At 48.0% G+C, this 11297-nt stretch overlaps 1 protein-coding gene across 1 annotated transcript; it reads left to right on the forward strand.

Moving 5' to 3' along the window:
* Positions 1-3298: 3298 nt before the first annotated feature.
* Positions 3299-5228, forward strand: LOC100276739 (endoplasmic reticulum-Golgi intermediate compartment protein 3). Its single transcript, XM_008647429.3, has 2 exons — positions 3299-3749; positions 4797-5228. The coding sequence occupies exons 1-2, from the start codon at positions 3608-3610 to the stop codon at positions 4883-4885; spliced, it is 231 nt and encodes a 76-aa protein (XP_008645651.1). The 5' UTR covers positions 3299-3607; the 3' UTR covers positions 4886-5228.
* The last annotated feature ends 6069 nt before the right edge of the window (positions 5229-11297 follow it).

Consider the following 11297-nt stretch of genomic DNA (forward strand, 5'->3'; position numbering starts at 1 on the left):
GTGGCCAACCCTCTGTAAGAGGGCCCTGGACCTTCCTTTTATAGGCGCAAGGAAAGGATCCAGGTGTACAATGGGGGGGTGTAGCAGTGTGCTAACGTGTCTAGCGGAGGAGAGCTAGTGCCCTAAGTACATGGCATCGTGGCAGCTGGAGAGGTTTTGGCACCCGGTTCGTGTGGTGTCGTGGCCGTCGGAGGAGCGCTGGAGCCTGGCGGAAGGACAGCTGTCGGGGCTGTCGAGTCCTTGCTGACGTCCCCTTGCTTCCATAAAGGGGGCTGAGAGCCGTCGTCGTCATAGAGCATGCGGGGCGCCATCATTACTTGTTTACCGGGGCGAGCTAGATGGGACGCCGGTCTTGTTCCCCGTAGCCTGAGTTAGCTTGGGGTAGGGTAATGATGGCGCCTCTTGTGACGTGGTCGGTCCGAGCCCTGGGTTGGGCGAGGTGGAGGCTCCTCCAAGGTCGAGGTCGAGTCTGTCTTCCAAGGCCGAGGTCGAGCCCGAGCCCCTGGGTCGGGCGAGGCGGAGACCGTCGGCTGAGGCCAGGGCTGAGTCCGAGCCCTGGGGTCGGGCGAAGCGGAGTTCGTCGTCTTTCGGGGCTGAGCCTGAGTCCGAGCCCTGGGGTCGGGCGATGCGGAGTTCGTCGTCTTCCGGGGCTGAGCCCGAGTCCGAGCCCTGGGTCGGGCGAAGCGGAGTTCGTCGTCTTCCGGGGCTGAGCCCGAGTCCGAGCCCTGGGGTCGGGCGATGCGAAGTTCGTCGTCTTCCGGGGCTGAGCCCGAGTCCGAGCCCTGGGGTCGGGCGAAGCGGAGTTCGTCGTCTTCCGGGGCTGAGCCCGAGTCCGAGCCCTGGGGTTGGGCGATGCGGAGTTTCCTATGGTGCCTAAGGCCGGACTTGACTGCTGTCAGCCTCACTCTGTCGAGTGGCACAGCAGTCGGAGCGGCGCAGGCGGCGCTGTCCTCTTGTCAGGCCGGTCAGTGGAGCGGCGAAGTGACTACGGTCACTTCGGCTCTGTCGACTGAAGGGCGCGCGTCAAGATAAGGTGTCAGGCCACCTTTGCATTAAATGCTCCTGCGATACGGTCGGTCGGCGTGGCGACTTGGCCAAGGTTGCTTCTTGGTGAAGACTGGGCCTCGGGCGAACCGAAGGTGTGTCCGTTGCTGGAGGGGGTCCTCGGGCGAGACGTAAATCCTCCGGGGTCGGCTGCCCTTGCCCGAGGCTGGGCTCAGGCGTGGCGAGATCGTGTCCCTTGAGTGGACCGATCCTTGACTTAATTGCACCCATCAGGCCTCTGCAGCTTTGTGCTGATGGGGGTTACCTGCTGAGATTAGGAGTCTTGAGGGTACCCCTAATTATGGTCCCCGATAGTAGTGTTTGGTTCCGGAGCCTAATGGGATGGAGCGACTTCGTGCCTCCGTTCGGGGGATTTTTGGGTGCCGATTCTCACTATTTGAGCATAATCTTTTTCTTTTTAAAGTCATTCCCTCGTAAATGGAACGAATCCAAACAATAATAAATTGGAAGGTGGACATCCGACTATTAGTTGCTAAAAAAATTGGGCCCATGTAGTCAAATAGTTAGAGTTCACTGAGTTCTGTTCCTCCACATCCACCACCACTAGACCATCGTTCAATAAGGGCCGACAGCGCACTCGACACCTACTCTACACCGGCAGTGTGTTCACGACGTTGCCTCGTCCTCCACTGGCATCCCCCAAGTTGTCGACGCCGAGGAACACCCATGGCCTAGGCCAAGCTCCACTCCATCGCCACATCCCAACGTTGGAAGTCCATCGAGCCACTGGCGCCGTCGTGCCGAGGTACGCCCACTGACCAGGTGATTGGTTGACCATCTCTATTGCTCTTCCTCCTCTCCAATTATACGTTGGAAGTCCGTCAGCCGCCAGTGTCGTCGCGCCGAGGTACCCCTCGACCCTGGTGATTGATTGGGCGTCGCTACTGCTCCTCCTCCTCTCCGTTTCTACCCAAGGGGAGCGAGGAGACAAACGTGTGGCCTACCCCAGCGAGGCGGTGGGGATCCAGTCCTCCATCCCTTCAATTTGGCCTTCTCTATCTGGGTCCCTCTCTATTTAGCCACCCGTTCGGCACACGCTGCTACAAGCTCTTCGTGACCAGTAAAAAATAGTGACATCAAGTTGTTTGGGGGGAGCACTGCACGAGCCCTCCTCCGACGGCCACCCTCTCCATTCTCTAGCGATCGAGATGTGCGAGATTCTAATGTGCGAGATCGAGGGCCAACACCTCACGTCGGCAACCATCGTCAGCCATGACGGCGCCGCCTAGGCTCAGAGCATCGCATTCCCCGAGGACACTACAGGAATCCTGAAGATTCCCGTCGGCCAGCTTAACTCCTGTCGGACAGAGAAAAAGTTGATGGGAGTTAGTTAACTCCCGTCGGCTACCTTCCAGCCGACGGGCCTTAAGTTAACTCCCGTCGGCCCAGACACAGGCCGACGAGAATAAGTTAACTCCCGTCGGCCCTGACAAAAGCCGACGGGGATTAGCTTATTCCTGTCGGCCTGTGCTCTGGCCGACGGGGATTAAAGGTTTATGAACGCCGTGGGGACCCCACGCGGGCTCATTTCTCTCTTCTCTCTTTCCTCTCAAACCGTCGTCGCCGCCTTACACGCTGGCCCGCCGCCCGTTCGCCGCCGGCCACCGGTCCCCGCCGGCCACCATAGCAGCCGCGCCCACCTGTCCTCGCCGCGCCCCCACGACGCTCGCTCGCGCCCACACTGCCGCCGACACCGCCGCCCTTGCCCGTCCCGCCCGCGACGCCCGCCGGCCCACACCACAGCCGTGCCCGCCCCCGCCCGTCACTACACCAAAATCATACACTTCCTATGGGTTTTTAACTTCCTACAACTTTTATAACAAACCGTAGGAAATAAATAACTTTCGAGAGACAACTGGTAGCTCTAGGCAATAAACATAACTTCTACGGTATTTTATAAAACCTGTAGAAAGTTAGCTTTCACATGCTGACTTGTGTGTTCGGTCAAACGAGCCGCTAACTTCCTAGAGGCAACCATAGGAAGTTAGCGTGGACAGCTAACTTCCTACGACCTCCTCTAGGAAGTTAGCTTTTAGTTGCTGATCCACGGTTGCGGTCAAACGAAAAGCTAACTTCCTACGGCCGGCTATAGAAAGTTAGCATGGGCAACTAACTTCCTACGACCTCCTCTAGGAAGTTAGATTTCAGCTTTTGACCAGTCAAACGAAAAGCCACCTTTCTCTAGGAAGGTACATAACTTCTTATAACTTTACTCTATGAAGTTATATTTTTTATTTTAAACGTCTCCTCAACCTTATCTTTCTCTCACCTTTCTCACTCCCGTCTCTCTCGTCTCTCTCTCTCTCCCTGGATCCCGCCCGCCACTGGCCGCCCCCACTCGCCCGCCACCGCCACCCCGGCCCCGACCCCATCCACCACGGCTGCCCCCGCCCCCGGCCGCCACTCCCGCCGGCGCGGCCGCCCAAGCCCACACCCGCCATGGGAGTCGGGAGCTCAGATCGGGAGGGACGGGGTAGGTAGGGTTCACGAGCGAGCGAGGGTGCTGCCGTCGGGCGCCGGTGTCCAAGTAGCAAGAGGAGAGATGGACGCGTTCCTACAGAGACTCAAGCGGTTGGACGCGTACCCCAAGGTGAACGAGGACTTCTACAAGTGGACGCTCTTTGGCGGCATCGTCACGCTCGTCGCCGCCGTCGTCATGTTGCTTCTCTTCATCTCCGAGACCAGTAAGTGACTATCCGGCAGCCGGTAGTAGTCCCATTTGTTCTTCTTTTCCCTTTTTTCTATTGTGTGGCCTTGTTGCCGGCTTGGTTGTGGAATTCTGCGCCCCTTTGGGGTACTGATTGCTGCTGCATGCCTGTGATTATGTGGAGAAAAAAGATGGAATTTCGAGAAGCCACTATGTGTTCGCATGGTACTGTCCAGATTAATGCGGCAGACTTCTGGGCGTAAGCTCTAGTGCTGTTGGCTGCGTGGGAGGAAAGATATCCTGTTTTGGTAAAATTACCGTTAGGCATGGACGCGAATCCTAATAATGCATAATGCGAACGATTATTTTTACACACACTATTTGGGCATGAGACTCTGAGCTGCTGGAATATTTCAAAAAAGCTTGGATTTTCAGTTGCTTTCGGTTTTAGTTCATATGGTTGCCACAATTTGGTGGGGGCAATTGAAAGAGAATGAAATTTCGTGGAGTTACTAGATTGATTGATTGATTGATAGACCGAGTGTGCATATAGAGGTGAGAAGATTCTATGGTTTATGTAAACTACATCGATTAGTATTATGTAAACTCTATTGAGGGAAAGATTCTGTTCTTAATCTGCAAATTTGGATTGACACAGATTTACATCACCTTTTTTGGAACCTGATGTGCTAGTACGGTAGTACCTGACTTTCATGGTTTGCCTGTATAAGACATTTTTGGTAAAAAATTCTTTTCTGTCGAGTTTTTCCTCAAAGTACTGGCTAATTTATAGTCATCGCAATTTGGATAGTATTATGCCTCATAGTTTTCTACCATTGGCAAATTTTAGTGTCCTGTCATGAAATTCATGTCATTTGTCATATCTTTTTATGAGCTTTTTATTGCTCTTCGAAAAACTTAACCTCATCTTGTTTACGCCTCTAAAATCTATGATCTACTAATGTTGTTCGTCTTACCAACATGTGATTATTGTAAGGAAATGCTTTGTTACGTTACATACTGTGTTTAAATAAGCAGAATGGAGCATCTGCTAATGCCTTTTGTGTGTTCGTAATGTTTTCAGGGTCATATTTTTATTCAGCAACAGAGACTAAGTTAGTTGTGGACACATCAAGAAGAGAAAGGCTACGAGTAAATGTTAGTACTTTTTAAACGAAATAAACTGTCTGTAGGCTATTGGCTGATCTTGGTGTTTCTTGGGGAAAAGAGTACGAGCACTCTCAATAATGTAACTCAGCAAATGTCATTTGTACATATATATTAGACACCTCCAGCTACCTTGCCAACGCAAGAACGAGAAGACGAGTTAGACTTTGTCAAAACCCTCTTCACTAGTGGAGGTATCGACCATCACTCGTCACTGTAACCCGATGGTGATCGGCAACCATGAGCTTCCATGTTATTGTGTTCTGATACTTGAGACGTTTATTATGATTATGTATGAGATATTGTCTCTTATTAGTACTGGATGATGAGATGTGTCTTATTATGACTACGGATGAGACTTTTGTGATGTAATTGATGAGACTATGGATTTAAAAATTGTTATGTGATTGTGTGTGAGATATTTTATGTGAAAATATGTTGTTCTATATAGTTGTTGATATATTTGTTATGTTGTGGAATGTGGTGTAAAATAAAAATAAACAACATTTGTAATGCTGGTCAAATTAACTTCCTAGAGGCTACAGTCAACTGTAGGAAGTTAGCCAACTTCCTAGAGGCTACGGTCAGCCGTAGGAAATTAGTCGTAGGAAGTTAGTCAGCTGAGAGCGTGAAGCTACTAACTTTCGAGAATCTACTAACTTCCGAGAGGCTTCTTTGGCTGTAGGAAGTTAGCTCTAGGAAGTTAAGCTAACTTCCGACAAAAAATTTCTGAGAGCCTAACTTCCGACGGGATGGCTTAACTTCCGAGAGTTTAGCTAACTTCCTAGAGTTTAAGCCTAACTTCTTAGGGTTTAGGCTTTAGGAAGTTTACTATTTTGGTGTAGTGCATCCCCGCCGCGCCGCCCACCGCCCACACCGCCGCGCCTCCCACCGCCCACAACCGCCGCCGCCACAAGGGCTGACACCGCCCCCAAACACCTCCCGGAGCATCGTCGCTGCCCCCAACCGCCTCCTCGAGCGCCGCCGCCGCGCCCAAGGCCGTCGCCGTCCTCGACCGCCTCTCCGAAGCGACTACGACACCCACGTCGTTGAGGTATATACGTCCTTGAACTATTAAATGTTAATGCATGCGAGTGTGATTGTTAAATATGTGTGTACTTGTTTATTTTCGTCGGTTTTTTATGGCCGACGGGAGTTAACTTTTATGTGATTGGTATTAGTTTAATAACACATGTGATTAGAGTGTGATTAGAGTTAATTTAATATCACATGTGTGGCTTGATGTTAGGTAAGTATTAATTCTATTATTATAGTAGATTTAACTTATGCTATTGTATTGTTAAATTTGATGTTATTTATTGATTAGATTTAACTTATAATATTAGGATGTATGAAGGTTTCGATATTGATAAATTTGATGTTATTTATGTATATATATAATTTAGATGTATGTGTGACGTGTAGAAACGTGATTGTCTCACACACACTCTTTACTCGTACACACAACCGCAATAATGGGTGATAGACGTGATTGGATGAATGAAGGTTTCAAAAAGGGTGGGTGTCACACAAGTGAATGGTTTGCCAAGACGTAAATGTTTCTGGACCATGCAGCTGCTTTGTCACAAATAGATAATATTAGATGTCCATACAATAAATGTAGAAATATGACGAGCCACACCAAGAGGCAGGTCACACTACACCTGTGCTCACATGGTTTCGTGTCAGGCTATAAGGTCTGGTATCTCCACGGTGAAGATGTTGAACGAGCAACAAAAGTAGAAGTTGATGACAGTGAAGATGATGTTGATAGGCTGGACCAGATGCTTGAGGATCTGCAGCCTGAACTGGCACCAGATCATCATGATTCACCTACACCGGAGGTTCAGAAGTTCTTCGACCTACTCAAAGCGTCAGAAGAGCCTCTTCACGGGCACACTGACGTGACCGTCCTCGAATTCGTGACCCGGCTGATGTCAATCAAGTCCAAGTTTGCATTTTTAATTAATTGTTACAAGGAGCTTGTGGATTTGATTAGCGAGGTTCTTCCTACGGGTCACAAGATGCCCAAAGACATGTACCAGTCCAAGAAATTGCTTGAAGGTCTTGCTATGGAGTACGAGAAGATTGATGTTTGCCAGGACAATTGTATGCTTTTTTGGAAGGAACATGGCAGAGAGCAGAAATGCTTAAAATGTGGGAAGTCGAGGTACGTGGAGCTTGTAAATGAAGATGGGGAGAAGGTGGTGACAAAGGTTGCACATAAACAGCTTCGGTACATGCCTCTCACTCCTAGAGTGAAACGTTAGTTTCTCTCGAGTAATACTGCTATGCACATGAGGTGGCATAAAGATTGTACGGACAAACAAGATGGGTTAATGGTTACATATTTACAAATAAATATTGAGTTGTATGTACCAGGATGAGCTGCACACTGAGGAGCAGCACAATGAGGAGGAGCAGCACAATGAGGCTGAGCAGCACAATGAGAAGGTGGAGCACGCGACATGGGACCAGGCCGTGCAGCATCACCAGCCATGGGACCAGTGGGACCACCAGAGAGAGCAGCAACATGCGTGGGACCAGTGGGGCCAATAGGCCGAACCGGCTGACAACCCGATGGATGATGGCTCAGGAGGCTCTTTAGCAACACGCACACGTTGCTCAAGAAAAAGCCACTCAGTAAAGCCTCGTCACGCGATAGAGCGAGAGGCTGATAGGATCTTAATCATGCCACATGGAGATCGGTGAGTGTAATATATTAACTTATCTCATATAACTATTATGTGTATTGTTAATGTTTTTGTGTAATGCAGGAATTGGGAGGACCTGTCCTTTGACGGCAAGGGACACCACACTCAGGTTAACCTTATGTTGGGTTCTCTTTGCCGCCTTCACTACCCTGGTATAGTGAAGGTGTCAAACGGTGATACCGAGGATTAGGTGCTCGTCAGTACCTTGGACGAGTACAAGTTTAAAAAGGAACGAAACCACACCGATAGATAGGGACTTGTGCGTAATGACTTTTGGGTATGGATTCTTTATTGTTTTTGTTATGTTTCTTAATATTGTAATTCTATGACTTATACCATTGTATTTGTATTCTTTATGTTGTAGCTTCGATATCGGTTGCCTGATGGAGAGGATTACATGGGCACGCTGAACGTGTGTTCCAAAACAATGCAAAGAAGGTGGTGAAGGATGCCATATACTATGCGAGAATTCAGGCTACAAACCTGTATTTTCAAAATCATCCGGAAGAAGCAGGCCCCTTGAATTAAAAGGAAGGGTCCTCAAAGATATATTTGACTGAGGATCAATATCGTGAGATTAGTATTCAATTTGTTTTACCCTTTTTATTGATTGTTGTGATTGATATAATATGTAACATTATGTGTGCAGGTGATGGTTCCATGGATGGCGCCCGTGCCTGATGCGTACTATGCCTGGTGTCGATATTGGGCTTCTGAAGGCTTCCAAAAACCGTCAGCGCATCACAGGCAATGTCGAGGAACCAATCCTAACCACAAGTTTGGCGGTGACGACATGCTACGAAAAGCTAAAAGAATGGTAAGTTTGATCTAGCTATGTCGATCAACAAATAGTACGATTGCTTATGAATGTTTTTTGTTTATACAAGAAGCTACAAGTGGCCAAAAGCTTAGTGACATTGAGGTCTACCAGGAGGGCCACAAAGGACCAGACCCTAACAACCCTGACCAGCTCTGCAGCCAGACAACCACGAATCAGATGGTGAGTTTTGGCCCAAAAGTACAAACGTTCAAAGTATAGAAATTCTTGCATTTGTAAGGTTGTGAATGATGTATAGGCGGCATATGGGGAGGAGATGGTTCGTCGCCATGGCCCTAACTTTGACTGGTGCCATGAACCGGTGGATCCCTCGGTCGTGTACGCAAGTGGTGGTAGCAAAGCGCATGGACGGTAAGCTCTAACTTATGAAATTATATGGTTGACACTAAATTGATTATGCAGTAATCACAATTTTTGAATCACTTATAGATACGCACTCTTCAACGGATTCATTGACTCGTCGTCGGTGAGATCTCAGAGGACGGGTTTGTCTTCCCGTAGCTCATGATCTCGTCGACCGAACGAGCAGGAGTTGGAGATTATGAGGATGCGTGAAGAGATGAGACAACAACACGAATTTATGGAGGCTTGCAATGCACATAACCAAGCGATGTATCAAGTGAGTACACATAATCCAAACTCTAAATTATTATATTTTAATACAACATCTTCAATAGTAACACATATGTTTAACAGTTAATGCAGCAATAGGGCATGACACCAAATATTCCACCGCCACCACAATGGAGCCAGTTTGCATCCACACCAGCTCCGCCACCATAGTTCAACACCCCTCCGACACATATACCTGCACCTGGAGATAGGGTACATTTGATAACTCACGATGAATTTATACACTTGTATACTTTTTGATATTTTCATTTAACGTGTTGATATTTGCTAACTTGCATAGGTTACGCCCGAAGCAGGTGGTAGTGGGTCTGATCCCACAGCAGGGACTGGATTTGTTGACTCCCTCTTCGCGTTCCCTCCTCCTGGTGGTGGTGGTGGCAGCGGTCAAAGCTCTAACCACCCAAGTGGTGGTTATCTCTAAACACTTGAACTCGTGCACACTATGTTTCTTAACTCATTGACTCTATGTTTTTCGTGAACTAAACACTTGAACTTATGTGGTACTTTCTATTTGAAATGTTTGTGTAAACTATGTTGGTGGATGTTATGTTTGTAATGCGTGAATTGATTATGAATGCATGTGTTTGTAATATGTCTGTTCTGTGTGATATATATGTTATGTGTGCAGTTGTGGAGAAATAGTGACCTAATTTAGTGCTGGTTTTGTAGCAGTATAGGGTAATTCTCATCGGCTATTGTCACACCCGGTTTTAGAAGGCAAACCGAATGCGAACCATGTACGTGCCAGGATCAGTTATTCACGTACACAGCAGTTACATAACATGGACATCATCACACAGTGCTCAAAATACTATTAAAAAGGGAATAATAGTCGATTACATCATACGTCTGAGACGTCCATATAGTCCTTACAATAAATCAAAGTGCGGAAAAGAAACGTAGATAAACGCGGCCTTCACAGGCAGCCGACTGAGGGTTGCCGCTAACCCACACCTAGAACTCGTCGTAGTCTTGGAACTCCTGGAAGTCTCCTTCCACAGCTTCATCTTCTCCTGAGCAGTGGTTGCAATGCTGACAACCTGGGGATGGGGGGGGGTTTGGTGTGTAGAGCAAGGGTGAGTACACATCAACATACTCAGCAAGTATCCTGTTTGGCTGTAGTGGACTAGCTTTATGTGGGGATAAGTCAAGCAGTTGCTTTTAGTTGGTCAGATTATTATTTACTAATAGAAAGCCAGGTTTTAGCATTAACCCAAGTTATTAGCCCGATGTACCCTTTCCAAACGGAAAGAATACCACTTACCAGCACCAAAGTCATAACCAAAACCATCAGTCTCATTGCCACCTGAAAACCAAAGTGTCTCTGATCAAGTACCACTAATCACTGGAGCTCCCTTGGCCGCTCATAACCGCGAGCACGACTGATATATCAGTTTTCAAACACTCTGCAGAGGTTGTGCACTTTACCCGCAAGCCGTGATTCCCTTTCTGCCCGGAGATCATGACTCTCCATTGATCACTACCAAGGTGACCCAGCAGGGCATCATTACGTAGCCTTTACAAAGATTCCCCAGGGCTGTAGCCACCCGTTAGGTTTCCTAAATGCACCGCACTCCTCCCCAAGGGGCGAACCCAAACTTGGCAGAGCGAGCCGCATACACCGAGCCCCATTGACGGCACAACGGCTAAGCGAACTACACCCTGGATCCTCTAATTATTCAGCTAAGGGCATCCCATTCCACCCTCATGGTTGCACTGTTTTCTCGGGCGGTCATCTATAGAACAGGTCCTTACGGAGAGGCACTCGAGAAACCGCTCGAGCCCCCTTAAAGGCCACAAGTACAACATCATAATAAGAGAAGGGAAAACAACGTATCATAGATAATCTCATCATGTTCATTGATTAGAGTTGAGCAATAGCATAAAGCTAAACAATAATAATCCAAGCCAAATAGGTAAACAAGGACATGGATAACAAAAGCTAGTCAATCCTTAGGTATACATGTGTAAAGCGGGAGGTGAATTAAAGAATGAATAGGACAGAGATAGGTCAAAGGACACTTGCCTCCACCAACCGACTGCTGCTCAGGGGCTTCTCATGCGAGTTCCTCGGGCTCTTCAACCGGATCGTTCTCTATGCGATTGCAAGCACACATACATCCATCCATTCAAATTAGGAAACAAACAGTACACCATACAAGAGAACAAATAAAGTAAATATGCATAGAATATCACATACGATAATGAATTTACCTTGGTTAGAAAGAAATGG

Source organism: Zea mays, chromosome 5 (assembly GCF_902167145.1).
Source record: "Zea mays cultivar B73 chromosome 5, Zm-B73-REFERENCE-NAM-5.0, whole genome shotgun sequence".
In the NCBI taxonomy this organism is placed as follows: Eukaryota; Viridiplantae; Streptophyta; class Magnoliopsida; order Poales; family Poaceae; genus Zea; species Zea mays.

Excerpts from the sequence above, each read along its gene's own strand:
- LOC100276739 (XM_008647429.3), top strand. The coding sequence starts at position 3,608 with ATGGACGCGTTCCTACAGAGACTCAAGCGGTTGGACGCGTACCCCAAG. Across the intron at positions 3,750-4,796 it reads TCTCTTCATCTCCGAGACCA|GGTCATATTTTTATTCAGCA; the intron begins GTAAGTGACTAT and ends TAATGTTTTCAG.